Source organism: Scomber scombrus, chromosome 16 (assembly GCF_963691925.1).
Source record: "Scomber scombrus chromosome 16, fScoSco1.1, whole genome shotgun sequence".
In the NCBI taxonomy this organism is placed as follows: Eukaryota; Metazoa; Chordata; class Actinopteri; order Scombriformes; family Scombridae; genus Scomber; species Scomber scombrus.
In genome coordinates, this window is record NC_084985.1 from 25,054,015 (window position 1) to 25,078,387 (window position 24,373).

A 24,373-nucleotide genomic window follows, 5' to 3' on the forward strand; every position below is an offset into this window, starting at 1 on the left:
TGAACAAGTGATAAAGGAATTTTACCATCACTCAACTCTAAATCTCCTCTCCTCACAGTAAACAACATTACATTCCACCGAGTACACCACATAGGACCAAATAAACCTTGCAACTGCCCGTGTATCAGAGTAACAAAATTCAAACATTTCAAACAAAAACAACAGGTACAATGTCAGGGCAAGCGACTGAAAGTCACAGACTATGGATTTAACAATCAATTCCTCAGTGGAATCCCGGACAGACGCAAAATACTACTCCCAATCAGAAAACAGAACATGCAAGGAGGAAGAAAAGCAGTTATTTCAGTCGATGAGTTGTACATTGATGGCAAACTCCACCGTGACAAGAAAATAATCCCATGATTGCCGACTTGTATCGTCACGAAAAATGCACCTTGGATTCACCATGCACCTTGGCTTGTAGAAAAGAAAAACAGTTCATGAGGAAGTCTATAGTTTATGTCTTCCTTTTCAGTTTTCTACCCTTTGTTTTTATCTCTTTCTTTCTTCATAACAGATCCCTTTATCCAAAACACACCCATGCACTCTGGGGAGACCATATCTACCCATTCTCCCACGCACATATATATGCATAAACACACACACACATATCTCAAGTGCTGCATCTATGGAAAAACACTTGTTTACCCATCTACACACAAACACACACAGATATATAAGTGCATATGCCTGTACATACACACACACACAGACAAGCACAAAGCACAAAAACCATTGAAACAACAGATTCCTGCATCCTGTCGCAATGAACCCACTTAAATTTGTAACTAGGAACATCCATCGGGATTGGTTGACGGGCAAAAAGACTCAACCAGACATACAAATTACAGGCAGACACATGCCTTTTATGAGTAACTCATACATCCAATCATTAATTAATAACACAACAATTAAATCCAAATGTGTCCACCCATTTTAAATCCAAGCACAGAGGGGTAGCCATTGTAATACACAAAAGCATACCATTTATTCATAATAACACTATCACAGAACCTTAATGATGATTTATCATAATAAATACCACGATACACAACAGCCTAATCACTATTGCACATATTTAATGGATCAAATACTGATGACTCATCCTTTTTCTGCACCTTTCCTACCGCTCTCTCCAATCTGTCACACTCCCAATAATAATCAGAGGAGATTTCAATGCAGTTATGAACCCGTCATTAGACAGGTCTAACAATTTAAAGAGTACCCATAACTGCCAATCCACAGAAACACTTAAACAGTTCATGAGTGATTTTAGGTCTTGGCGATGGCTGGTGATTAAAATACCCGACTCCAATCAAATTTTATTATTCAGAAGGTTTCATCACTCCTACTCTTGCATTGAACTCTTTTTATCCAGTAACCCAGCCATCGTGCTTCCGCCTCCCTCACCTGGAATACTAACCGTTCTCTCAAACCATCCAACAGATATCAATTTAATACATCCTTACTTGATGAGAGTGGGCTTCCTTCCTTGAAATAAATGATTCACTGGAAATAACACCATCACTGCTTTGGGAAACAGATCATATTCACACGAAGAGCAAAAGAAAGACAAGCAACAGGAAACAAACTTAGAAACAAAAGATTGAAAAACTAGAGAACATCGAAGCAAACAACCTCACAGAACAAATCCAGAATGATTTACAGAAATACATATTATAACTGAAAGAACACGAAAATAGAAAAACTCACTTCCTCCAAACACAGGCTCAGACTCAAAGACAAAACAAATAACGATTATGAACTCAGCAGGGTAGAATGTGCAGACCAGACACTTGAGGAAATATATAAGACCTTTAAAGTTTTTTTATACCAACTAATACTCATCCATACAAAAACCAAGCTAAGAAAACACTGACACAACCCTGAGCAATACAAAGACCAAGCAAATGCACTTCAGAGACTGTGTACAATAACAGAATTCTACAGTGGACTCAAACTTATACCTAACTATAAATGGACTAGGATTATTTCATTTATCTTAATAGATAGCAATACAATCTAACATACTGAAAACCCCTTCTTGTGCATTTTCAAGAACTATTTTTAGCATTTGAAACCAGTAAATATGCAAAATTAATGACTTTTTTTTTTAGTTTATATCTTCTGATTCAGATACTTTTTTGTAGTTTTATTCATGTAAATCTTTACAGCAGTAACTTTATTTCTACTTCAAGCAAAATGTCACCAAAGTATTCCACTTGAATAACACATCGTGGCATTATTTCCACCTCTTTCTGCACCCTAGCACGCAGAAAGAAGCAAAATGTGAGAGAAAGAGAGAGACATTTTCGGAGGTTACTTTTGTGAAGTGATAGAACTGAGACCAAAGTGAAAGATAGAAAGAAATCAGAGGGGGATTATGTACTGAAAAACATATTCACTGAATAAATAGGATCAGAGCTGGGAGAGAATAAAGAGAATGTCTTGCTGTCTTTCTCTCTCAGTCTCTTTCTCTCCTTTCTTTCTGGCTCTGTCTTTCTCCCTGTGAATGTGTGTGTGTGTGTGCGTGTGTGTGTGTGTGCCACTTGGGGAATGCAGCCTATATAGTGTATCAAACTGACATCAGAGAGCTGGTGCACCACACATGCAGATGGCGGGGAGGAGAGACACAAAAGCAGAACTTCACAGAGAGTGACAGTCAGTAGTGTTACAGTGCAGATTGACTGACAATTACAGTCGACTGTTATTGGGAGTGTTTTCTCGCAGACAGAGTAAAGTGATGCTTTATGGTGGAGATCCAGATGTGAGCATGATGCAACACAGGCTCCTTGATGTTTACACATTAATAATTCAGTAAAGTAATTTTAATATCGTCAGCTGCGGTGCCGTGTAAAGAACAGCACAAACAAACGCAAATATTGGCAGTCAAACACTGCCCTGTCGCTGGTTGTTTTGCACATGAAACTCACCTTGAGTGGCGATGAAGTGGTTTGATCGCTGGTAACCCTGCGTGACAGAGAGAGAGAGAGAAAGAAAGATGATGGAGAAAAGAAGAGAAAAAAAATTGAGGAGAGTGTTAATAATTACAGGAGCACATGATGAAGTGAAACTCGGGGACCTCTAACTCTCATTTCACCCCTCCCATCCATTCTCTTTCTCCATTTTCAGCATCAAGTCATCTCTTATTCATCTCGGAGCTGGGTTTCATGTCAGTGCTCTGCTGAATTTCTGTTCTGCTTTTGACTGAAGATATTCCAACGGCCGTGAAAAGTAATCTGCGGCGCGCTATCGTCTGAGCGCGATGACGCTCTGCTTGAAATACATTAGCATGTTTGGCCGGCCAAATTCTTTGCACTGTTTCGAATCCGGGTTTGGACGAAGGGTCGCTCTCGAATTACAATGCATAGAGAAATGGCATTAATTCAAGTTTTTCTCTGTCTGTCTCTGAGCCAGGTCATTACATGCAGAGTGAGGGAGCTGCATTTCAAAGGCGGCCCGGCGCGCAGTGCTTTGCATGCAGCCAGTGCTGCTGATCAAAGGTAGATTGACAAGTATGGGATCTTCAGCTCTGGGAGTAATTCTACCTGAGTGACACTGACTGATCTGGCTCTCTCCTTTCTGCTCAGCTTGGCATTACTGCAGTTATGATACAGTGTGCACGGCCTGGAAGGCTATTAGCGGCGTCCTGGCCCTCCACCAACCAAAACCTGTGTGCTGAATGCAAAGCAGCCAAGCATGATAGATCCCCGGAATTAAGATTAGCGCGCCCACTCATCACTCAGGGGTAAAGTGATTCCAACTGCTGTATACGGTAAACATTTGTACAAATACTGTACAGACACACATATCAACCGCCCCACACACTGATATATACATATGCACTATTCACCCAGGCACACAAACATATTACATTCCATAACTGTCATGCCACAGAGGGAAGTTGAGATGGATGGCTATCGCTATGAAAGAGACCCTCATTCCCATGAGCTTCCGATGCAGAGTTTCCCTTTGGCCGACCAGTTTCCTGTCTGTCACCTTGGCAACCGCATTTTCCAACAGCAGAAAGGAAAACAAGCAGGAAAAACATCAAGCAAAATGAATTCACAATGGACTGGAAAGCAAAAACAAACAAACATGCAGAGTCATCGGAGAAGTGGAAAGCATTATCAATTATACTAACAAAAACAGAAAATCATTTTGGGTGTTTCTTTCAATTCATTTAGCCTCGACAAATTTTGGCTTGTACAAACTATGAAGTCAATCAGTATCTGACCTTGGTGTATGCAAGTTAATGAAAATCAGAGCTCATATTTATACAGTGGGGCAAAAAAGTATTTAGTCAGCCACCAATTGTGCAAGTTCTCCCACTTAAAAAGATGAGAGAGGCCTGTTATTTTCATCATAGGTATACCTCAACTATGAGAGACAAAATGAGAAAACTAAATCCAGAAAATCACATTGTCTGATTTTTAAAGAATTTATTTGCAAATTATGGTGGAAAATAAGTATTTGGTCAATAACAAAAGTTCATCTCAATACTTTGTTATATACCCTTTGTTGGCAATGACAGAGGTCAAACGTTTTCACAAGGTTTTCACACACTGTTGCTGGTATTTTGGCCCATTCCTCAATGCAGATCTCCTGTAGAGCAGTGATGTTTTGGGGCTGTCGCTGGGCAACACAGACTTTCAACTCCCTCCAAAGATTTTCTATGGGGTTGAGATCTGGAGACTGGCTAGGCCACTCCAGGACCTTGAAATGCTTCTTACGAAGCCACTCCTTCGTTGCCCGGGCGGTGTGTTTGGGATCATTGTCATGCTGAAAGACCCAGCCATGTTTCATCTTCAATGCCTTTGCTGATGGAAGGAGGTTTTCACTCAAAATATCACGATACATGGCCCCTTTCATTCTTTCCTTTACACGGTCGTCCTGGTCTCCTTGCAGAAAAACAGCCCCAAAGCATGATTTCCACCCCCATGCTTCACAGTAGGTATGGTGTTCTTTGGATGCAACTCGGCATTCTTTCTCCTCCAAACACGACAAGTTGAGTTTTTACCAAAAAGTTCTAATTTGGTTTCATCTGACCATATGACATTCTCCCAATCCTCTTCTGGATCATCCAAATGCTCTCTAGCAAACTTCAGACGGGTCTGGACATGTACTGGCTTAAGCAGGGGGACACGTCTGGCACTGCAGGATTAGAGTCCCTGGCGGCGTAGTGTGTTACTGATGGTAGCCTTTGTTACTTTGGTCCCAGCTCTCTGCAGGTCATTCACTAGCCCCCCCCGTGTGGTTCTGGGATTTTTGTTCACCGTTCTTGTGATCATTTTGAGATTTTGTGTGGAGCCCCAGATCGAGGGAGATTATCAGTGGTCTTGTATGTCTTCCATTTTCTAATAATTGCTCCCACAGTTGATTTCTTCACACCAAGCTGCTTACCTATTGCAGATTCAGTCTTACCAGCCTGGTGCAGGTCTACAATTTTGTTTCTGGTGTCCTTTGACAGCTCTTTAGTCTTGGCCATAGTGGAGTTTGGAGTGTGACTGTTTGGGGTTGTGAACAGGTGACTATTATACTGATAACGAGTTCAAACAGGTGCCATTAATACAGGTAAAGAGTGGAGGACAGAGGAGCCTCTTAAAGAAGATGTTACAGGTCTGTGAGAGCCAGAAATCTTGCTTGTTTGTAGGTGACCAAATACGTATTTTACCGAGGAATTTACCAATTAATTCATTAAAAATCCTACAATGTGATTTCCTGGATTCTTTCCCCCCATTCTGTCTCTCATAGTTGAAGTGTACCTATGATGAAAATTACAGGCATCTCTCATCTTTTAAGTGGGAGAACTTGCACAATTGGTGGCTGACTAAATACTTTTTTGCCTCACTGTAATGTATCTCAGGATCACTCATAGGAATCCTGCTGGAAGCTTCAGTGGGAGTAAAAACACCTTACTGGTGAGTATGCACATTAGTTAAGAAGCTTCCTCCTTTGAGAGTGAATGACATCACCTTTGAGAGTTCTGCAACACCTAGAGGGTTTTTTTGTAGCTTTTTTTTTTCAAGTTGAGTTTTGGGATCAACAAATTCAAATGACTTACAGCCTGATTTTTAAAAACTCTGGCAGGAAAAACTAAACAATAGATAATCAATAGTAAGTGTTTGTCAAGCTGTGCACAAGTAATGACTCAAAATATAGTTTGCAAAATGTGACAAAAGTTTCACAATACACAAATTATAGCTATTCTGCTTCTACCCACTGTTGCGTTTTAGATTTTGATTTCCTTGTTGCCAAAAAATGTCAATAACTCACTTTCTGTGGAGTTGTTCGTGTGGATGGAGCAATTACTGTACAACCCCAGTAAAAAATCAGTCACAAAAAAATTTCCCCTACTCAATATCTTGATTTGCCACCTTGTAGAACTTCTGTAACTCCTCTTGAGGCTCGGGTTAGGGCAGCTCTGCAACACTCTTAAAAGCTGGAGTTTCCTTGGTTGGTAAATGTAACAAACTGTATCCCTTATAAGTCAGACTAAATATGCGTAATTCAGTTTTTGGTTAAAACTAATTTCCTACTCTGAAACACTACTGTCTGACAGTAACATTTCAGACTAAAATCCATTAATTTTAATGAAATGAGTGGATTTGGTCAAGGAGGAAACATAAAGTGTTTTTAAATGTCAGGGTTTACATCCAGGGGTATGCAGCTCACTAAATATGTGCAGAAGTATTTCTCCAACTGGCCCTGACCCATGAACCCCTGCTCATCCCATAGACTTTATATTGGGATGATGTCATAGATTTTTAAAAAGTCACAATAGAAATTTGACCTTATAATTGACCTTATTACAGATCAAGGTGTCCTGTCAACAGTTCTATAGACATCTCTTTTATAATTCGAATCTATAGGGAAAATACCTTTTGGGCCTAATGGGATTTTTTCACTGCAATTCCGCCACTGGCCAGTGGGAAAAATTGGCAGTAAGGCTATCCAGGTATTATTATACATCCATGGCGTTGAGGCCAAGCTAGCTAGTTCTCTCAGCGCACTTAACTTTCTGGCAATAAGCAAGCCAAATAGCACTTTTGTGGCTCACATCTAACTGGCTAGTTAGTGTATTACTGGTCAGCTTGCCTGTAGCTAGACAGCTAGCAAGAAGTCAAAATGTCACCAAGCAACTCCTATATGAATTATTTCTGCTGTAACCCTTTTTGGTGTGACTACGCGTTCATTCAAAGTTGTACCAAACACACTAACTTGTGAGAAACCAAACAGCTGAAGAGGCTTCAAAGAAGCTATCCTATTAGCTAGACTACGAGTCAAAAGTTGGGACAAACTTTCTTATTCAAGTGAATAGCAAGGTGTGTCAAAATGTATACTAGTACTATATGTATCTGGAACAAAGACAACTTAATGTGTAGTTCATTAGAGAGCTAGCTAGTTGGGGAAGTATTACAGCTGGTCAGTGCTAGCACATTACTGGCTAGCATGTTGCTGGTCTGTCAGCCAGCCACAGTACCTTTCTGACTAGCTCCACAATTAGTCACTATGTCATCAAACCTGCAAACACTGCAAGGACAGGTGCATGAATTTCACTGTGTATTGTGGTGCGATATTCTCTGAGATTTCTGATAAACATGGGCCATAAGAAAAAGTCCCATAAAGTATGACAAAATATATTGTGTAAAATAACTGATGCAGTTGTATTTGTTTTCTGTTTTCTTCTCGGGCCAATGTCACTGGATAGATTTATAATGCCTATTGAGGCATGGTGTGTATGAACACCGATTTCGATGTAATTTAGGTGACTTGATTGGACATAGTCTACTTTTCTCTGTGGAAAACTATCAGGCCTTTTGTAGGACAGCCTCATGTTGAGCAAGAACTCCATGTGAAACACCTGACTATAGATGAAAGAGGACAGAGAGACTGCTGCAGTCAGTTTAGGAAAAAAATAAACCCAGGGAAAAAAGTGATGGCTAAAGGCAGAAAGGCTCAGCAGCTCAGAGCGGAAAAGGGAATGAAGGTCTGCTGTTGGAAGGAAGCCATGGAGGGCTGGCAGGGACTGCGAGAGGGGGCAGCGTGAAAAGGGAGAGAAGATGGAAAGAGAAGAGAAGCAAGGTACTTACTTCCCTGTTTATCCGAATCTAAGAGATACCAAAAGGTTGAAAACAGGGGGGCGGAAAACAGAGAGAGAGAGAAAGAAGAAAAGTAGGGGAGGAAACAAGAGCTAGTTATTGTGATTAAAGACCAGGATAAGTGGGTAATGAAATGGTTAGAGAGTGGCTTCCGCTCAGGACCTGTGGAGGAAATAATGTTCAGAAACCTCAAATTCCTATGCTTTTGTGCAAAAGACCAACTTTTGTTTTTTAGTAATCACAGTTTATTATTCTTATTGAGAATTAAAGTAAACGAGTAGAGAGAGAAAAGAGTGATGTGGCAGATTTTGATCTGAAGCCCGTGAAGACAGAGTTTTGCTTAACACACTAGACAATTTAGTCAGGTTTGTAATGAAAGTGGGCATGTGTCAGGATAATACCACAGGAAATACATCATGGAATTTAATATACTATTTTGCTAAAGGTCAATTTTCTTTTTCAAAAGTTGCATTGTGCTCTGTAGTAGTTGACCATCCCACTATCACTTAGAATTACAGAACTTTTGGATGATTTCGCCCCTTACAATTTACATCCAGTTCCAACATTCAATGCCAATGCAGGAGGTTGTGTGTCCCATTTGTGCCAAGGCTTTCTCTAACCTTACCAATAGTTGTAGTAACCTAGCCTTAACTTAAAGTTATCCATAAGTTGAAGTTACTCAATGTCATCCAAGGTTTTGCCGAATCACCTTAACATCGATTTGCCTTGCGGTAGGGTTGACTTGTTGGTTAACTAACTTACTTGCAACATAACTAAAAGTCAGTAATGGCAAGAAACACAAAACAATCAATCAGACTGTGATATGAGAATGAGAATCCCTGATTGCAGAAGAAACTGGATGTGCACTATTTGCCGGCATTAAGGGTGATTGGGACAAAGTTGAACCAGGAAAACAGTTTAGCTAATAATTGCCTTTGTTTGGTCTTTCAAAATAGATTAGCTTACCTCAGGATTTGTTTATGACCTGTACGATAATTTGACCTTGTGTTTCTTATTATCTGACCTTTTAGCGATGTAGACACATTTTTAGATCTCAGAAAAGTGGGTCCAACCCAAGTTGTATACAACTGGAAATTGCTCTTTATGGGTAGCCAACATGGGAGATACATATATAGTGGAAAAGTCTTCCCTAGTGTGCACTTTTATATGGATGGGTTGACAGTAAAGTTTCCTTGAGTCTCTTGAGATATAAAGTAAAGTAGAACACTGCTTCCCTTACTCCTACCTATTTTATCTAATACCAGCTGTAATAGGCATTACATCGTGAGCACCAGAGCAAGGAAAAACTAAGTGAAGGTTGGTGTTTAGAACAGCAGACACAAAATCCTTCAAGAACTGAATGTGGATGGCATCATTTTTGTATTACACCTTTCAGCAATAGAAAGCAACGAAAGAAATGGCATGTCTTTTCACCCATGCCAAAGAAAAATTATGTAAATATGCATGTGAATGAGAGGAAAGGGCTAAAAACTTTTCCGTTTGACCTCTAAAACAAAAAAAAGCAAAATTGGCCGGTTCAATAAATCATTTGGAATCATTTTGCTGCAGTGTTGTGAGCCAGGGGTCTTGGCATGACAGGCAGTGCTGTAGACAGCACAGCTAATGACACAAAGGTCCTTGGAGCATTCATCCTAATGGAGCCCTCTTGGAGCGCTAACAGGGATAAAGTGGAGGCGCACAACACTGAGCTTTGACATTATGTTATAACTGATCCTACCCGCATATGCTGAGTCAGGCATCCACTGCTGATCTGCCCTCTCGGTCCACTTTACATTCCTTTTTGCTCGGCATATGATGGTTGAAATAAAGGATTTAATACAGCATTCAGAGACCATAACTCACCTTAAACCTTTCAGTAGGCTGCACCAAAAACAAAAGGTAAGACTGCTGAGCCTTCACCTTTACATGACCCTGACATTATGAGTGAGCATCACAGCTCAAAGCCTGGCCTATACTGAAGGAAAGACTGCCCATTCTTTAGACAGCGTTGTCCATCGAATGCAAAGCTAGCAAGATAGGATCTCGCAGGAGCACAAACTGCTGCTGGGACTGGAGAGGCACCCTGAGATACTCACTTGAGTTGAACTGTAGGTGAGATCAAAATCTGACAGTAGATGAAAGGATCAGCTGTGGGCCCAATTGTCGTGCCAGGTCGCCTTACAAAAGCCTTTGGGTGAGTCATGAGGACCGGTGCTCCCAGCTTACAGGCTCTTGTAGGATCTTTGGAGTTACTGCGATAAATCCACGCCTCAAAGCCTGCATGTACTAGTCATATGCATAGATATGATACTATGTTGTGTGTTGTAGCCACTAAAGTTCAGTCTGTGTAACAGAGTGGTCAAACATCATAGATGGTCTAGTCGAGTCAACCATAACAATAAAAGACGACTTGTAGGATTTCTTATGGCTCAGCTGTGGGATCAGCAAAGACAGGAAGAAAGGAGGGAAGAGGGGCAAACTATGACCAAAGGTGACTTACATCTATGTAGTTGGCATTGACATAGTCAGAGCTGGGGTCTGCCAGCAGCGAGTGGAGTTTGACTCGATGGCGATCATCTGAAATGCATAAAAAAATAATTTTAAGGTTAACTGAGGTTAGAATATGAATAGAGGAAGGGGTATGACAGTCCCTGGCCATAATTAAACCGGAGAAGTTACATTGGTATGGTATGTGGCTGAACAAAAATTCCTCATTAGTCCAACGAATAATTCAGATAATAAACTGCATTCAGAAAATTCAGTTAATTTGAATTTAGGTCTTATTTTTGCAGTTTTGACCATTGTTTCTATTAACCATATATTACCTTGTACTCACAAAGTACCGGCTGGGGAATAAAGCAACATTACTAAAAAGAAGTCTGACAATCACACAGGTTATTAAAAACAGGAATGCAGTGATCCAATTAATAACCTCCTGATAGCAATTCCGACATCGCAAATTCAGTATCTGCTGATACAGAGTACTGATCCGATACCACTGCTCGCCTTTTCCCAGTTTCATCTTTAATTACCAACATTTCAGGTGCATTACCTTTAGGTGTTACATCTAAATAAAGTGGTTTAGATAATGTGGCTTAACTGTTGGCTCGTTAAAATCTGTCTAATCATCTGATTGCTTGAAATCCATTGTATCAACATTGCTGAGTTCCCTGACCTCAGCAAATACTTTGAAGAGTACAGTGTTAAACAATACAATATTATCACAAAAGCTAATAGGACAAGAGTTTTAATAATAATATGGAATCATCCTTTAAGCACCAGTCTGCAAAAATGATGTCTCATAGAAAAGAGTTAATTAGTCTGGGTTTTTGTAATTTCAGAGGGTATTCTACAATGACCCTTGTAGAACATTGAAAATAAAATCTTTAATATAATTGTGACCGGCAACATTTCAAAAACACTGGTTAAGCTCCTAACAATCAATATTAATTAATCAAACCTTAATTACATTATAAGTTGAGGGCTGCTATTATGTAGAATTAACAACCACTCAGCAGTGGGGGGAAATTAATGATTAGGTGGCTCGGGCGATGTTTCGAGTTTTGTTTTCACATTGTCAGCATAAAAAAAAGGTATGAAAGCTAAGGTGTACTGTAACCTAGACGGACTGAAACAGAGCCAAGAACTAACAGCATCAACATTTCTTCCTTGTCAGTGGCTATTTAACCCAGTAGGCTAAATATACAGGTACTCACGGCTCAGCAAGCTGTCATGCCTTCCTTTGGTTTTATCCTTCTTCTTTGTGACATCCCAGCCATCGAAAAAACTCTGCAAAGCAAAGTCAGAAACCACATGATAAGTTCAAATAAAGAGATAAAAAAAGAAACGAAATCAGGTGTCTTTGATACATCTTGAAATCAAAACCAAAACGACTTTTCTGACTTTTCTCTCCCAAGTGTTACCCTAAAGTTGTCTGAGTAACTTTGCTAATATAGCTTCTTGCCAAGTCATCAGCAGACATCTGCCACAACATAGCAGGGAGAGACTGAGGCTGAGAGATGACACACGGCAATGAGAGATGGCTGCGGCCTTGAGGAGGAGGCGGTGGCGGCGGCGGCCCACTGCAGTCATTCTCATTCTAGACGCAGTGTGAGGCTCCCTGCTTGAAGAACCTATTGCTATATAATACCTCAGCGTTAAACTGCTAAATTTGTGACAGCTGTTTATGACACCCATCTAGTAAATCTGCTGGTGCGGCGAGATGAGTCATTGAACCTAAATCAATACCATAAGAGGAGGAAGAGCAGGAGGAGGAAAACAAAACAAATATAAGCTTGGATGGGCCTTAGCTTGAGTCCTGTCATATTTTGTTGCATTTTAAATCACAGCCTGATCTCTTTGCTGTATCAGTAAGCACATCCAGGCTATTGTGCTGAGGCACGTTGTCTCTCATCTGCGGCGGGCCAATCCCCCCTGGGCGAGGGGGACAAATTGGGACCACCTGAGACCCTGGGCCGAGCTGGAGAAAACAAGCTGATCAGGGTATTACATCTGCCACCAGAACCTGCGCAGGTAATACCTGATCTAATCCTGCTTAACAAAACTGCCTTTGTCCAGCTGCTTTTTTATTTTTTGGAGTCTAAACAACATCCTGTTTACCTTAATGGAACAGTGAATGAGCAGTTTGACATTTTAGGATGCACCTCTACAGCTATGCCTTTGAAATATCATCTCACTGCTGCTTAATTTTTGAGAAATGTGGGAAAATAATACCTCATATTAGAGACAATTTTAGTTAGTTACAGATGTTGAACACAAGTTGGTACGTATGTTGGTCACTGCTCATTAAAGCTGCGTTAATTGACTTTTTCAGTATCTTGATGGCTGCAGAACAAGCTAGGAACACAATATATCACCTTGTAAAGTTGCTATGGCTTCAACACCTAATTACATATATAGTAGACATGGCGCAACATTAGCCATTAGCAACATTTTAGCTCTGTTTTAGTCTCAAACAACTCCTAGCTCTTTATCTGGTTCTTTATCGATGATGTTTCACTATACTCACAAGCTAGTCGCTAGGTTTGTCTGTCTGTTTGCTGCTAGGCAAGTAGCCCAATGGGTTCTTGGAAACATGATTGATTGAAAGAGTTTGTGGGCCGTGAAACCAAAGTGATGAATTTGGGAAGCCTAAAAAGCTCTGTAGAGTTTGCTGTATCTACAGAGTAGATAGGGTGATGATTTTGTGTGGGTTCCAGCTTTCAAATCAAAAGGTAGTCATCAACATGGTGGATTTAAAAAATATTGACTAGTGCAGCTTTAATTACCAAATGTAAGGATTGCTTATCAAAAATGTTTATGTGAAATAATGAATATCAGATAGGAGTAGGGTTACAGCATTGTTTTAACCATCAAATATCAACGTTGGCCTTACAAATCTACCGCCTTCTTCTTCAGACTCTACAACACTACAACAGGTGGATGGGTGTGTACCATGCTTACTGTCCACTGTGTATTCATTGGCCTTGGTTCCAGATGTTGGCCTCCAACTACAACACATACCATACCCTACCCAGACCAAGAGCCTGCCTCATTCACAACTCCCCACAATGCTTTCCAACATGTCTGATCAATGGCAACAGCACGACCCTGTGGGAAATAAGGGTTATGAAGTCTGAGTGCAGTGTGCACGCTGATCCCCTTCATCTTGTTTATTTCTCCAGGCGATGGGGAACCAGACTGAGGAGTGAAAAAGCGACCCATATATTGATTTTGGAGGGAGGGCGGAGGGGGTGAATTTGTTGGTCCCTCAGGGGATAGCTTAATGAATCGAAAAGTACATCTGGCTTCCTGCAGGTGAAGGTAAAAAAATAAATAAAGAGACATCACCACTGGTTGATGTGGAGGATTTTATATTAAAGTAAAAAAGAAATCTGAAAAGAGTAACTTCGGAAAGCATAATTAGTCTGCGCAGCACCAGGAAGTTCAGTATATCTACATCATATCTGTAATGCAGATGAAGTAAAAAAGCATTTTACTGCTTGCTCATGAATATTAAACACTCCTCTTAAGCATTTTCAAAGTAGACAGGAGCCATCTGCAGTAATTCAGAGACAGATAGTCCTGTACACTATAGCTGGGCACAAAAAATATAAAGAATTTCAAAGCCCTCTCCAATATTGTTTTCACATTTTTCCCAGCTCAAGGTAGAAAGGTGTTGACACATTTTTTGAGCCCAATAGCTGTCATGTGTCCTGACTCACAGTCCTACTCACTTATTGAATGCTGCTGTTGAATGAAAACCCATACAATATTGTTGAATGCTACATTCCAAAACCGGCATTGATGTGCCCAATTTCATACACACACATACACAGGTCAGTTTGCTAGTCAGTATGAGCACTACTCAGCCTGTCAAAACTATTTTATAACTTCTTCTGTGGCTCTATTGGAGCTTAGTCTAGTCTGACAAAATAACCCTGTTATCATCATCATCACATATAACTTGATTTGGGCTCAAAGACTACTTCTTTTTTACGAGAAAGCCTGTCTTACTAAGTGTAAATGTGAAGTTTGTAAGAGGTGCCACTGAATTGCAATATAGGTAATGTAGGATACAGAATTTGGTAGGTTGACGCATGGTTCTTGACCAGTGTTGGGGGTAACGCGTTACAAAGTAATGCATTGGAGTCCTTGGATTAGTTTTTTGATGTAATGAGTAACCTAGCGTGTTCGGTCTGCAATTTAAGTACTCAGTTGTTTAGTTACATTCTCAAAAAGGTAATCTGTTGTTTTTTTAAAACCAAATATTCTTGCTTTACTACTTTTCCACAAGAAAACAAAAACCTCCACAAATTCGCACCGTTACTACTTTTGGGGCAGGCAGGTAGGCACCTGGCTACGTGCTACGGTTATATCATTGCGCGAGTGGAAGGCAGCTCGGCGAGAGAGATGTAAGAGTTGTGCCCGAGTAACAAGAGCTTGTTACCCTGTTGCAGTGATGTAGGGATGTGTTTGAAAAGCCTGTGTGTAGTTTATAACTTGTATGTAGGCATATGTTTGAGAAGCCACTTTAGTCCAATAAAGAGCTGTAAATGGGACATTGTGTCAGTCTTTCCCGCTATTAGTGTAAAGATTTACAGATTATGGGCCAGACTTTGCTCTGTGATGATGGTACAGTCATTATATTTAAAGGAGGTCTTGACTAAAACAACATGAGGAATCACAAAGAGGTTTTCATTTTTGGTAATGCAAAAGCACTCTCTACTACTAACTTTTCTCATAACATTCCCCAACACTGTTCTTGACTAAAGATCAGTATATCTTGGTCTCTTCTTTTGTCTTGAAATCACAGGAATTCTCCTTCATCTTGATATACTCCAACACTCTTGTAGTTTTAGGCTTTCCACCAGATTCCCATACAGCCACAAGAGCATTAGTGTAACTGATGTGGGGTGATGAGGTCTGGCTTTCAGTCAACCATACAGTTCCTCCCAAAGGTGTTGGATGGGGCTTCAGGTCAAGTTCTTACAAACACAACTCAGAAAACTGGTCTTTAGAGAGCTGGATTTGTGCATGGTAGTATTGTCATGTTGAAACAGGAAAGAGTCTTCTATAAACCGTTTCTACAAAGTTGGAGGACCACTTCCTTTAAATTGAAAGCTGTACAAAACACCCAAAAAACAACCAAAAGTGTCTTTCCCTCTTTCTCCCCTCTCTCTCTCTCTTACCTCATACTCTTGCTTGAAGCCGTATCCCTCTGCAGTCTTCATCTGGTTGATGTGCTGAAGGAGGTCAGCCACCCTTACGGCCGGGTGGAGCTGACCCGTGTGATAAGGCGAGCTCTTCCTCCGAGAGTGGCGGTGGGGTGAGCCCCCCAGTAAGCTGCTGGACTCGTTGACGGAGCTACGCTGTTCGGCTGGGAACACGGACACAAACACACACAGATCAAGTCAAACCACTGACATTATGCACTCTGCACAGACTTTATATTTTATTATTACTTGTGTAAACTCGGCTGAAAAGTCTACAGGGGGAGCAGCTCGAGGAAAGAAAGTCAGTGTTTCTACAGTGACACGAGAGCTGACTGGCACTGTGAAATATTCCAACAGACAAGAGTCTTGATTTCTCTGTTGAGAGCACCTTATGGTCTGGCAGAACAGATTGGATACATGCTCGGGAGTAAACACGACTGAAGGTCAGGGAAGAGGGGGCTTCATCTCAAGAGTACCCATATGTTCTCGATGTCTTACTTCGAGCGTTGCAGCCGTGGGCATCCATGAAGGAGTGGGCCATCCTCTCATCCTGCTGGAGAGTGCTCTGCTCTGTCATGCTGCAGTCCAGAGAGCTCAGCTTCCGGCTCTTCTCCTGCCTGTAGGACATGGCCGCCTTGTTTATGGCCACCTTCTTCCTACTGTAGAGATGCAGGCAGGAGAGTGGGAGGATAGAGAGATAGAGAGAGAGATAGAGAGAGTGGACAGGGAGCAATAATAGATAGAGGACAGCGAAGAAGGGGCAGAATGAGAGAGACAGGCAAAGAGATAAGGACGAAATAAAGGAGGGGTGGGTGAGGAGATGAGAAATTGAACTGAGAGGAGGGGGGGAATATAAGGGCTACGAGATTGAAACTGGACGAGAGGGAAAGTGAGATCTGGTGATAGCGAAAGAGTGTCGGGGGGTGGGGGTGGTGAGGGTTGTGGTGGACGAAGGAAGAGGAGGGAGCGGTGGGAGGAAGGTGGGGGAGTCTATGCTGGAGGATGTGGGTACAGATAGCAATGCTTAATTCCACTCTAGTAATCCTGAGGGGGCTACGAAGGGCAAGCAAGGGGGGAAAAGATGGCATCAGGGTGTCGGGAGTGGAGGATGGAGAGAGGAGTAACTTACGGGTAGTAAGGGTAAGAATAGAAGTCCCTTCTGATTAGCATGAAGGAGGAGGAAAGGAGAGAGACAGAGAGTGAGGAGAAGAAAAAATAAAAGAGGTGACTATGGTTTATCAAGATGGGCAACCAGAAAGATAAATGAAGGTGTTCCGTGTGTTGGAATGTTGCTAGCAAGCCTTCAGGAAGTAGGACCAAAGTATTAGATATGAAGAAAGAAAGCTCTAGCTGCACACAAAAAACACAACCAACAAATGTAAATGTTCATGTTATGATAGGAAGGTTTTTATTGGATTATGCACTCACTGGCCTTTTTATTACACATTTTCAGTTTTTGTTGACATTGTCAGGAAGGTGATAATTCTGCTTTATGTTTATTACTGAGGTCATAGTAGGTGATGGTGGTGTATTAAGGTGCATTATATTGAATGGTGTTCCTAATATTTTGTCCACTCCATTACATACATGAGGGAGGGCAAAATATTAGGAACACCATTCAATATAATGCACCCCAGTACACCACCACCACTTAGTACATAATAAACATAAAGTAGAATTATCACTTTTTTGATAATGTTAACAAAAACTGAAAATGTTTAAACTTCATAAAATGAGAACTCATAGCAGAGATGTTGTATTGGATTGAATAAGATTCTACAGGTGTTTTTAATGAAGTGGCCAATGACTGTATCTATAATAATGTTTCTGTATCTAAATGTTATTGTCAGTAACCTCTTTATCTAGCTCTATTTTGTATTTTTTTGAATGTCTTATATACTTTTTTAAAACTTCCTTACTTAGAATTTTCATTATTTTTCCAAGGTCCACTTTGGATTGCACTTGTATTTTACAATGAAACCATCATTAGTTCAAACTCACTTCAATTCAATGTTACATGATTCACATGAATTGATGAAGGTCTGAGCACCAAAACAGCATCAAGTACTGCAATCACAACATGGTTGTTGGTTCTTCCACAAGCATAGATCACATTAAAGCATATAAAACTGTAGATTTTTTTAATATACATTTTAAAGTGCTCCAAAGCATCAAGGGCCCTTGAAGGCACCACACTGTCTCTGTCATTTAATTAAGAACGGCAATGACTGAAAAAGGCCTCGAACAGCATCTACATGTTTACCTTTTGTTTGTTTTATTGGCAAAATTCTATATATTTATAAAAAGCATATCAGGGATAAAACTATGAAGTCCTGCACTTATTTCTATCTGTGCCGCTGGTGTTTACAGCGTCCTCCAACCTTCATCAAGATGGAAGCATTCACTATCTAACAAAGATAAATGAGTAAAAAGCTGGAGTATGTTAACATTTGAACAAACAAATGATGAATTGTTTTCTTTTAGGGTAGCAGACATGTTAAAAAATGTATGACAGATGCACCAAAAGAGACAGCAGTTTTATGACTATATAACAGAAAATGCAAATATCAATGAATTAAAAAAAAAGATATTAAGATAAACAAAGTCTAATAGTGAATTCTATCTAGAAAACCATTTATCTTTTGCCTTAAACGTAGGAGGATTTATTCCGCCATAATTACAGCAGACGGCTTATTTAATTCAATGAATCAAGTTTGCATAATATCTTTTAGATAAATGAAGGTCTTGCAGAGGGACCCTGCATTAATATTTTCAATATTTCAGTTGGTTTCACTCTTAGATGATGGATATTATTTAGCAAGTCGGTGTTTAATTAAATAAATAGTATTGCAGTGTAGAAGTACTGGTTGGTTTCTGGGACCTTGTGTGTTTGGAACATGGAGTTGTGCAGGGTCCTCAAAACAAGTTCGCTCCAGCCTTGAGCAAGCCTGATGAAGCTTATGCAAAAAAAAAAAAAAAAAAAACGCTGCTCGCTCCTCCAACAAAAAAAGTGTTTGAATAAATATTGCAAAGTTGGAGTTGGTGCAGAGCTGAGTTTTTGGTGTGCAGCAAGCCCCTTCCTTCATTTCTAATTCTTTCTCATTGCCTGCATTTGACCAGCATCCCCACTGAACCACACTGCTGTGTATGTGCAGGGGATCTCCTATTGATTACAGAAGCAAAACAAACCGTCTGACTTTGTACATGCAGAGTGACAATATCTTGTTGCTAAATATAAACAAGTCTGGCCCTGCCGCCTCATGGCTGTCTGGTTCCTATTGTGCTGGCTAGATTGGCCCACTGAATCTTATCAGTCACTGCCTTCTTCCAGACATCCCCATTCATTCTCCCGCTATTCTCTGTGAGAAAATTCCTCAGGGCGGAGGAGTTCCTCTCTCCAAAAAAAAAAAAAAGAAGCAAAAACAACCTTCCTAACCAATTACCAGCCCATCCACTGGCACCTCACAGCTGCTCGCCTCATGTAATTGAGTGGGCAATGGAATAACATGCCCCCTTGATGAAATATTTCACACTAAGAAGAGTGTTTTCACCATCGCCCGGCTAGTGAGGGCAGAATATACTGCAGGTGCCATTGACGACAGAGGTCATTTGCAGGTGGAAAGCGAGCAGGATACGTTTGAATGTGGTCAGCCAACACGCAGAGCTTGAAATTAAAAGATGCGATGGAACACAAAAGCTTGGCTGAGGCAGTGGTTGGGAGAGTTTAGGATTAATTCACTACCATTCCCTTAACTCTGGTTGTAATTCACTCTCATTGCCAAACCCTTTCCTCAGTGGACCCTGGCTGCCAAGTGGGATCGAGACAAATTTACTCCTTTGGATGGGTTACACAGGAACAATAAAACTTAAAGAGGCCACATTACGCTCCCTTTCCCAGTTTAACATTCTCATTTTCATTGTCTAACATTTGCCACGTTTTTTTATGGTCAAAACCAAGTAACAGCTTTACAAGCCAGGGATGCAGCCCCTCTGTCTCCCTGAAAGAATCTGCTCAATGCCCCTCTATCGCCTCCATGGCCAAACACAGGTAACGGATTGTAGCACACAGAGAGCAGAGGAGAGAAGAGGAGAGGAACTAACGTGACCATAAATGACAGCAAACGCAGTAGAAATTCTAACCGTGAGCCGAAATTACTCAAGCCACATAAATTAGGTAAATAACTTAAATGAGCATGTTTTATTTCTCCAAGGGAACGCTGAGTGTATTGTTGTGACATCACAACTGTACGCTAGTCCAAACCCTAACCCTAACCCATTTCTTGGAGGACTGAGCATTTTGATCCTTTGACTGTATCTATGAAGCACTTAAAGCTGCTTTATAATAATTTTAAAAAACAGAGAATCTCATTTTCTACAACATGTCCCCTTTAAGGCTATAAATGTCTGACTGTGAAAAGGTCATCAACTGGCCAGCACACACAGACATTTTCACTTCCACTCACCCCTTCTTGATGATGATGACAATGGCTCCTAGAAGCAGAATGAGGACCACCAGACCACCAGCACAGGCCCCCAGAATCAGACCCATGTCCTCGGCATGCTGGGAGACCTCCAGGGCCCGCTTCGAGTCCTTGCAGGCAGCTACACAGCACAATAGAGAGAGAGAGAGAGACAGAGAGAGAGAGACAGTAAGAGGTGAGGAGGTAGATGCATCTGTCTAACTAACTAATGTGAATTGTTATACAGTTTAATTGCAAAAACAAGAGGCTACATGTAGTCGTTTGGTGTCAATAAATCATTGCCACATTCATTTTAGCATAATTACAGTAAACAAAACAAAAGCAGTGCCAGGAAGATTGGCAGCGTCTGCTGGGCTCGATACTGCAGGTGGGCTTTGTTGGGAAATGTGCTCGATTTTCTTGACTGGTTTATTGCACAAAACAAGAGGAGCGTGCTGTTTTTTTGTGTTACATGTAGTTTTATATGTCCGGGTTCTGAAATATTTGAGAAAGTTTTGCTTCTGGCCAAATATAGTGGAGGAGGATAAACTCGTGTGGTTTTCACAACATTGGAAAAATATATAAATAAATCAAAATAAAAAAAATAAAGCCTAATGCCAAGACCAGTTGTAAGAACAGATTTTTTTCTTAAGTTGCATGCCCCCCCCCCCCCCCCCCCCCCCCCTTCTTCCACAGTGGTGAAAACATTGATTTATGAGTTTTAATGGCTTAATCTGAATATATTCTGAGGTTTAAATGCTTTACTGAAATCAACTAATAATTAGATAGTTATTTTAAACTACCATTTTTCCCATTAAAGTCATTTTGCCACTTTGTTCCAGTGTGTTCGTGCTAACTTCATGTCAGCCTATGCTTCCTTTACTTCTAAAAGAGGCTCTGCAGTGACACAACCTTGACAGCTACATTAATATTTCCTCATTCCTATAATACCACAACTGAGTCTATGATATTTTCTTATGTTTTCATCTTCTGATTTTCAAGCTACAGACTGAAATTCTACTTTTTTTGCTTTTGAATGACATTTTTGTGAAGTTAAGTGGCAATTTGAGGGCTCTTGAATATCATAATAATCAAACCTTCATTGTGTATTGGTAGCATTTATTAAGCTAAAACAAAGAATTTACCAGTTTGCACGGTTAAGCGAGTTTGGTGAGCAAACCTCACAGAAAAAAGAAGGAGAGGTTTACAGTAAGAGATGTTCTTGCTTTAAGCCCATTGTCCTTGTTACTTTGGATAATCCTCCAGGCTTTGCTGTGTGACGTTTTCATTGAAATTGTTCCTATGAAAACTGTTGAGTGTTTGTTCTGTGGATTATCCCAAAAAACAGCAACGCTGTCTTTGGAAAGAGCTGTAGCTACTGAATTAGTAGGAAATTCTACATGTGGTCCTTTTAACCTGTGAAAGGTAACACATTTCAATAACACTCTCACACTGTTTCCTTGTAGTCCACAATATTGAGCCGCAAGAAGAAAATATGCATGGAACCTTAAGTATTACTGTAATGTTTCAGTGATGGATACAAACAGGTTGGTGTGGTGGTGGATCCTGGTGGAGTCTCCTAATCCTGACATGGTTATTGTAGTGCTCTGACAGGATAAAGATGCTCACACTGTGATGTTATATCCACCAGGCTGATTCAAACAATCCAGGGAAGAAGTGAGGCATGTTAGGGGTCACCACAGCTTATACAGGAGAGTGTTTCCACCTAAAGTAATCAGTGAGATAGGGTATTTCCATATAAAAGCCATACTGCACTTAATCGCTAGAGGCTACATTGGGATCAAAAGAGCACTAGACCGTATCAGAAAAGGGATTGAACGCTATTTCAGCTCACTGATATCCCTCGAACGTGATGTTTGGCTTGAGAGAGACGATGCTCGGGTTATCTTACCGGAGTGATGCACACTCTCATTACAGGCAGCCATTTCCCTCCTACCCACTTCAACTACCCACGAGCATGAAATCTCCCTGTCTGTGAGTCATCCGGACTCCCCATTGTGTTCCCTCCAGAGGTGACAAAAATTGCTATTACGTGTGAATGAATCAAAGGAGTTGTATTACACTCGTGGCGGCGTGGTTTTAATATTAGGGAACCATCTCGATTGATGAGAAAAACAAATAAGGTGAGGGAATAAAACACTGAGAGGTAGAATCGTTTAAAGCTCGTTTCTGCAAGTTTGGCAGTGCGATTGGACTTGGACAACATGTCTGCATTTTAAGACAGCGCTGATGCTTCACGGGGGAGTTACTGCCTTTTGTCTGTGAATGAAAAGACGAAGAAAAAAAGCAGAATGCTGAGTTTGACTTGATAAGCTGTGGATTGGTGGTGACTATAGTGCTTGGCAGACAATACAGCCTGACAGACTTGCTGTAATCACGCAAATCATGCTGGGTGAGTCATTCTGCTTTTAGGGCCATATTTAGAAATTGGCGGTAAATCATGGTCATTTTCATTGCGCCCAAAAATTCAGCTGTGGTAATACTGAGAACTCCACAGGGTTTCGGATTGGCAGGGAGAAGTTATCTTACATTGGTGTGCAATTGATCAAATGTGGCCAGAATGCAAAATAAAGGCCAGTATTTAATAAAGGCCTTGGAGGGGGCTGGATTTACCTGAATTAGACTGTATTGGCTAGGAAATTCAGCATAATGTACATTTGTACATGGTGCAGCTGTGGCTCAGGAGGTAGAACGATCGTCCACCAATCAGAAGATCAGTGCTTCGATTTCTGGCTATTCCAGTCCACATGTCGATGTTCCCAATGGGGAGAATGTGTGAATGTGTAAGTGAATGTTCCTCCCAGCGTGGTAGCCCCTGCCATCAGTGTATGAATGTGTGTGAATGACTGAATGTGACATGTAGTGTAAAAGCACTTTGAGTGGTCAAGAGACTAGAAAAGTACTATATAAGTACAGTCCATTTACATTTTCACTAATTGCATCAGTATAGCAATCTCTGGTGGAGGAAGTGTTGGGCTTTAAAACCAATGAAAAAACAGCAAAGTAGAACAAGCTGAAAATAATTAGCAGATCGAAACAGTATTTGTGTTAAAAGAAATAGAACTTCAGAGCAGCAAAGTGATGTTGGAATGGCATAAACTATGTAGAAATGTAGTTAATGCTGAATTTATTAAGATTAATATTAAAATGTTAACAAGTGTTGACTTTCTCCAAACAGCAAAAAGCCTCATCAGCAAAATTCGGCGGCACATCAGAAAAAAAGGGAGATGTTAAAATATGACAAACATATACTTATGTTGTCATATGTGGAAGAAAGGCCTGACTCTCTCTACAGTTGAGGTATAAAAACTATTTGATAACTCATGCGATTCCTTTTAACTGTCACGCTAATTTAAAGCAAAAGCTGCGAAAAGTTGGATGTGAATGTGATGATTCTACACCAGCTGTATCTTTCAACAAGAATTTGACTTGGGATGAACATATTCTCATTGTTTTTAGTGTCAGCAAAATCTTGGCTATATGTCATCTGAGGATATGAAAAGTGTCCATGTGCTGTAGGAAGAAAAACACATGCTCACCACCGCCACTGCTGAGGTGGCATCGGCGGGCGCTCTGGTGTATGCAGCTGGCAGCAAGGGCTGTGTGTGGGAAGTTGGTGAGAGAGGAAATGAAAAGCAGCCGGCAACAATCTTTAACGGGACCTCTGCGCCACCTCTGAGGGAATTAAGAGTAGCATCCGCATGTCCTCTGGGCCCGGCTGCCACGGTCTTATATGCGCAACTACAGTAAAAAATGGTTCCTATAAATATGTCTGCAGCCCACCTTCTCCACTTAGGCGACACGCCGGCAGACAATGCTAAGGCAGGATTTCTTTGATGTCATCGCACTTCAGATAAGAAAGAGTTCAGGGAGAGGAATCCAATTTAAGTGCCACCTTTCTCGAGAGCACTACAAACTTCAGACATAATTCAGTAGGGAGGAAGAGGGGAACAACTTCATTTCACCCTCTGTCTCTCTCCTTCTCCCCTATTGTTTGAAGTGTGAGAGGCTTCTATCTGTGTCTGTCTCTCAAGCAAACACTCCTGGTCTCATCCTCTCTCAAGAAAAAAAAGAG

The 24,373-nt window shown here is 40.8% G+C and overlaps 1 protein-coding gene across 1 annotated transcript in view; it reads right to left on the minus strand.

Moving 5' to 3' along the window:
• The window catches only part of ptprua (protein tyrosine phosphatase receptor type Ua), a 206,866-nt gene that overhangs the window by 28,580 nt on the left and 153,913 nt on the right, over positions 1-24,373 (minus strand). The window contains exons 14-21 of the mRNA XM_062436618.1: positions 20,281-20,419; positions 16,947-16,976; positions 16,316-16,476; positions 15,794-15,981; positions 11,819-11,891; positions 10,603-10,679; positions 8,094-8,111; positions 2,934-2,970 (exon numbers count right to left, since the gene is read on the minus strand). Coding sequence (XP_062292602.1) covers positions 2,934-2,970; positions 8,094-8,111; positions 10,603-10,679; positions 11,819-11,891; positions 15,794-15,981; positions 16,316-16,476; positions 16,947-16,976; positions 20,281-20,419 — 723 coding nt within the window. The remainder of the gene's footprint in view (positions 1-2,933; positions 2,971-8,093; positions 8,112-10,602; positions 10,680-11,818; positions 11,892-15,793; positions 15,982-16,315; positions 16,477-16,946; positions 16,977-20,280; positions 20,420-24,373) is intronic.